Here is a 5,249-nt window from a genome sequence, read left to right on the forward strand (position 1 = left end):
TGTGTGTGTGTGTGTGTGTGTGTGTGTGTGTGTGTGTGTGTGTGTGTCCAATATTTTATCATTTCAGCTTTTAAATAAATGTTTGTTTTCTGTCGTATGCTTTGTTTTTAACATCACTCGTATAAATGATAAAATGGAACTGGGCATCCTTGGACTGACAGCCGCCAGGTGATCCTCAGAAAAGAGGAGGAAAGCAAGTCTATCAGCTCCAAGAAACACCGCTAGAGTGCCTACTATGAGCCGCGGTACGTGGCTGTGAAGTCAAGGAGGCCTGGGTTCAAGTCTCGCCTCTGAGATGCCCAGGCCATGTGACCCTGGGCAAGGCACTTAGTGCCCCAGGCAGGCAACTCTCTAAGCCTCAGTTACAGCTGAGTGGCCTCACCCACGCTCCCCGCAGCAATGAAGTCACAAGTAGGGGTGAGTACTGGGCACAAAAACACAAACTCCCTGCTCTCAGGGAAGTTCCATTTGACCAGGGGACAGATCTAAAACAGGCAGCACTATGAGAACAGAGGCAGTGCTTTCCAGTCTACCAGGCTCGCACCATACACACATGAGACTCAGTTTCTTCTTCTTCAGAATGGGGATAATCAGATGACAATGATATCTACTTCACTTTCAAACACCCTTGCTTTTCCAAGGCACATCTCTCAACGCACAGAAGCAGAAATGAAATGGCCCTGAGCAAAGCACTTCAGTGGTCTGAGCCTCAGTTTACCTATGAGGCGGCTGGACTAGATGGGCCCTGACGGGCCCTTCTAACTCAAGATCGAGGTTCCTGCAGGATTTGGAATCACTTTAGGTTACGCTCTTGGGGAAAGGCACCCTCCTGCCTGCCCCCAGAGAGCACCCCTGGCCAGGGCCCAGCAGTCAGAAGTGGCCTGGGTGTGGGCCGTCCACAGGGCTAGGCTTTGTTCCCATCAGCCCCCTATGCTTAGGGTGGCTCAGAGATCTTCGATGTCTGCGAGCTGCAGACAAGCCCCAAGGGCTGGCTAGACCGGAGTACGTCCCCCCTCCACGACTGCTACTTCTATGATGGACAACTGGACCATGAGGCGAGTGAACCAACATTATCGGCATTGCGCCCTGCAGGACAGCCCTCAGGGAGGGTCGCTGAATTCCACAGGTTTATGAGCATTTGTCTCTGGAAAAGGCCTGGAAATGACACAAAACATGCATTTCAAACAACTAAAATCGGGTCCCAAAGCACTTACCCTCGCGCCTCTTCACGGGTGGCATAGGTGACGTTGACAACGGCAGCCTCTGTGTCTGTGTTGACTACGGGGAAAGCAAGAAGAACCCATGAGCTCCACGGGAGCAGACAGCACCCTACCCCTCGCCAGGTCACGGGAATCCGCGCTCAGGAAGAGCAGCAGCAGCAGCGCCTCCCCAAGCGTTGAAGAGGACAGGTAGCTTGGGCCAGCTTGGGGCAGCGGGACGCCCAATACCGGCCGAACGGCAGGGAACCTCAGGGTCAGCTAGCCATCCTCCAACCAAGCCAGATCCCGAGGCGGTTCATTCCACTTCGGAATGACTCGAACGGGTCAGACATTTCTCATGATACCAAGCCTACGTCCATCTCCTCGCACCTTCTACCCAAAGCTACTGGTTCTCCCCTCTGGGGCCAAGTGGAACAAGCCTAACCCCCCTTCCCTGTGTGAGCTATTCCAGTGTTCACAAGCAGAGATGACATCCTGCCTGAGTCTTCTCCTGAACATAGGGAGGGGGGTACCTCCCACCTACCCTATGTGCTGTGTCCCCATCCTGGCTGCCCTCTTAAGAAATGTTTAATGACCGGCCTTGTTTTGCTCCGGGACTGTTTTTTCCTCTTCTTCCTAAATATTAGAAGAAGCCTCAAGAGCAGGGTAAGCAAATCCTGAATCCAAGTCGGCAAGCCAAGACAAAAAGAACTTTGACAAGCTGGTAAAAATTACTCAAGTGGGCCCTTTTTTTCCCCCAAGGCAATTGGGGTTAAATGACTTGCCCAGGGTCACACAGTTACTAAGAGTCAAGCGTTTGGTCGAAAGCCAGGTTTGAACTCAGGTCCTCCTGACTTCAGGGCCGGTGCTCTATTCGCTGCACCACCTAGCTGCCTCCCAAGCAGACCCTTCTTCCCAAACACTTTCAAGTGTGTTCAGAGCTCTATTCTTGCTTGAAAAAAATATGTATTATTTTGAAGGGATGCCCACCAATCGGGAAATGGCTGAACACACTGTGGTATACAATTGTGATGGCATGCTGTTGTGCTGTAAGAAATGGCAAGGGGGATGAGCTCAAAAAAAACCCGGGAAGACTTATATGCCCTGACGCAAAGTGAAGTGAGCAGAACCAGGAGAACATCATATACATTAACAGCAATATTGTAACAGTGATCAACTGTAAAAGATTTAGCTGCTTAGATCAAGACAATGATTCAAAGCATCCGTGATGAAAAATGCTACCCCCTTCCAGAGAGAGAATGAATTCTGAATGCAGACTAAAGTATAATTTTCTCATTTCCTTTGTTACTTGCTTTTTTTTTTCAACATGGCTAATATGGAAATATATTTTGCAAGACTTCACATATATAACTGATATATTGCTTGCCTTCTCAAGAGGTGGGGGAGAATTTGGAATTCAAAATATTTTTAAATGAATGTTAAAAATTGATCTATGAAAACATCTTATTGCTGCTTTTTAAAAAAAGAAATCGCTGTCACTTCCCAGTACCTCCCTCTGCCAAAAGAAGTGTGCTTGTAACAAGTAAACACAAGAAATCAACATGTTGGACAGGTTCCCAAATGTATGCCTCTTTCTGCACCTATAATCCATCGCTTGTCTGCTGAAAGGAGAGAGGCATACTTTGACATCAATTATCTGAAGTAACAACTGGTCACAAACAATGGTCAGGTTTCTGAAGATTCTTTTTTTAAATTAAACATTTTATTGGATTCTTTATTTTTTACTTCATTTTAGAACGTACCCCTGCCCTTTTGTCTACTTCAAGAGGCTTCCCTCATAATCAAGAACACAAAACAAGAGCAGGTAAGCAAAATAACCAAAGGATGACCATGTCTGAAGGCACAAAAAAGGCTTCCCCCCATCTGCCAGCCCTGCACCCCTACGAAGAAGTGAGGGAGAAACATTCTTATACTTTATTTAGAGACAATTGAGTGTTCCACTTCTTTTCTTTTTGGGGGGGTCCTTCTGTTGGCATTGTAGTTGCTGTGAAGACCCTTCCCCTGGTTCTACATCATCAGTTCAGGAAAGTCTTCCCAGGGTTCTCTGCGGTCCCTGTGTCCCACCATTTCTTACATTCCAATCCATCACTACACCATCACCTATTCAGTCATTTCCCCAACAGGTGGGCACCCACTTTCCTTCCATGGAGCGGAAAGAATACTGGCTTCAGAATCAAACCACCTGCCTTTCATCTGGGCTCTGCCGCTTACCCACCTACAGCTTGGGTGACCTTGGACCCTCAGTTTCCTCTCTGTAAAAGGACTATATGACCTGTTAGGTCCTTCTCATCATCAAATATATAATGGGATCCTTCCCTCCCCATACCTCCTAATAACTAGACAAACCTAAAAAGGCATTACAGAGAGCATTAAATGCCTCTAGGAACTAATTTCTGGATTCAAGAAACATTTTAGTTATGAGGAAACCGCGGCAAACAGAGGTTAAGTGGTTTGCCCAGGGTCGCCCAGCTAGAAGCGTCTGAGGCCGAATTTGAACTTGGGTCTAGTACTCCATGCGTTGTGCCTCCAAGCTGCCCCAATTAGATGGAAGGGGCTTATGACTCAGGGTTACCAGCTCTCTTTATTAGGACGTGTTAGGCCCAAACTCTCAGGCCTGCACAAGGTGATTCCTAGGTCCTTACAGCGACATATTGGGCCCTTCAGCCTACTCTGAAAAGATGTGAGAATTTCATCATGGCCTTGGAAAATTCACCAACAGCACAGCTAACAGGATTACCAGATTCATGGCATCATGGATTTGGAAGGGACCCTGAAGGCCGGCTAGGCCAGAGGTTCTTAACCTGGGGTCTGGGAACCTTCTTTTTAAATTTTAAAATGTTGTGATGTCTATATTTTAACATAATTGGCTTCCTTTGGGATCTGCTCCGTTTTATTTTATGCATTTAAAAACACAGTTCTAAGAAGGCCTCCCTAGGCTTCCTCAGACTGCCAAAGGGGTCCACAATCTTTCCAAGGGATTCCCTTTGCTAATGTGATCCCCATGAAGCTTCCTCTTTACAACATTTGGAGCTGGCTACATGATTCACTGACGAGACGCAGAGCAAGGGTCAAGCTTGAGCCTGTGGGACCTCCTGGTGGAGGAAATTCCCTCTACTGATGCAGGGTGACCCTTTCTCTGTAACTAAAAAGTCACAGAGAGATTCTCAGAGCACTGAGAGGGACCTGGATCCAGCAGCTCTTCTGGCCCTTGTCATCGGCCCTGGAGACAAGACCCTATCGCCCTCTCGTGATCATCAAGTCAGCAGAGCAATAAGAGAAGTATTTTGATGACTGAGACAAACAGCACCCTCCTACACACATACAGAGTTTTAACTCACTTTTTAGTGATTTGGGTTAACAACACTATTTCTCCCTGGTACAAACTCAGCCTGGGCACAAAGGGTAATTCTCAGTGTCCTCTAACTATGATGAGCGTGTGCCTTGGTTCCTTGTTCTTTATTACCTTGTTCCACGTTCTCGACTGTCCCATACTGAGCCAAGAGACCGTCCAATACCTGAAAGAGAAAGTCCAGAATGTGAGGGGGTGGGGGTGCGGAGCTGACACAAGATGGAAAAGCCAATCTTAGGAAGGAGGACAACAATGGGGGCAAGGAGGTCCGGGTGTCCCCACCCCCACCCAAGCCCCGGGTCAGGCGGTTTAAGGCACTTAAATCCTAACACTCCAGTAGATCTGGGATCTTATCCTCAGGAAGTCCTCTCCAACCGTGCAGATTGCAGCCCATCCTGAGCCACTCTTGTCCGTGGCCTCTCATAAAGTCACCACGTGGAGGCCACCCACTGTCCTGATGTTCTTCCTCTGAATTAATGGCAGAAATTGGGCAATTAAATGAAAACATCAGATCTGTCTGCAATGGAAGTTGGCCAGACTAGGGCAAAGAAGTTTGCCTGTCCACTGTTATTGGGCCCTAATTAAGAAGGCTCGGGGTCCAACTGTTCCTCTAGCACACACGCGAGCACACACACACACACACACACACACACACACACACACACACACACACACACACA

General features: G+C 47.9%; 1 protein-coding gene across 3 annotated transcripts in view; it reads right to left on the reverse strand.

Moving 5' to 3' along the window:
• The window catches only part of IGF2BP2 (insulin like growth factor 2 mRNA binding protein 2), a 135,584-nt gene that overhangs the window by 21,734 nt on the left and 108,601 nt on the right, over positions 1–5,249 (reverse strand). For all 3 annotated transcript variants that reach the window (XM_027875346.1, XM_027875347.1, XM_027875348.1), the window contains exons 4-5: positions 4,684–4,735; positions 1,215–1,278 (exon numbers count right to left, since the gene is read on the reverse strand). In XM_027875346.1, coding sequence (XP_027731147.1) covers positions 1,215–1,278; positions 4,684–4,735 — 116 coding nt within the window. The remainder of the gene's footprint in view (positions 1–1,214; positions 1,279–4,683; positions 4,736–5,249) is intronic.

This window comes from Vombatus ursinus, unplaced genomic scaffold (assembly GCF_900497805.2).
Source record: "Vombatus ursinus unplaced genomic scaffold, bare-nosed wombat genome assembly UNPS02014808.1, whole genome shotgun sequence".
NCBI lineage: Eukaryota > Metazoa > Chordata > Mammalia > Diprotodontia > Vombatidae > Vombatus > Vombatus ursinus.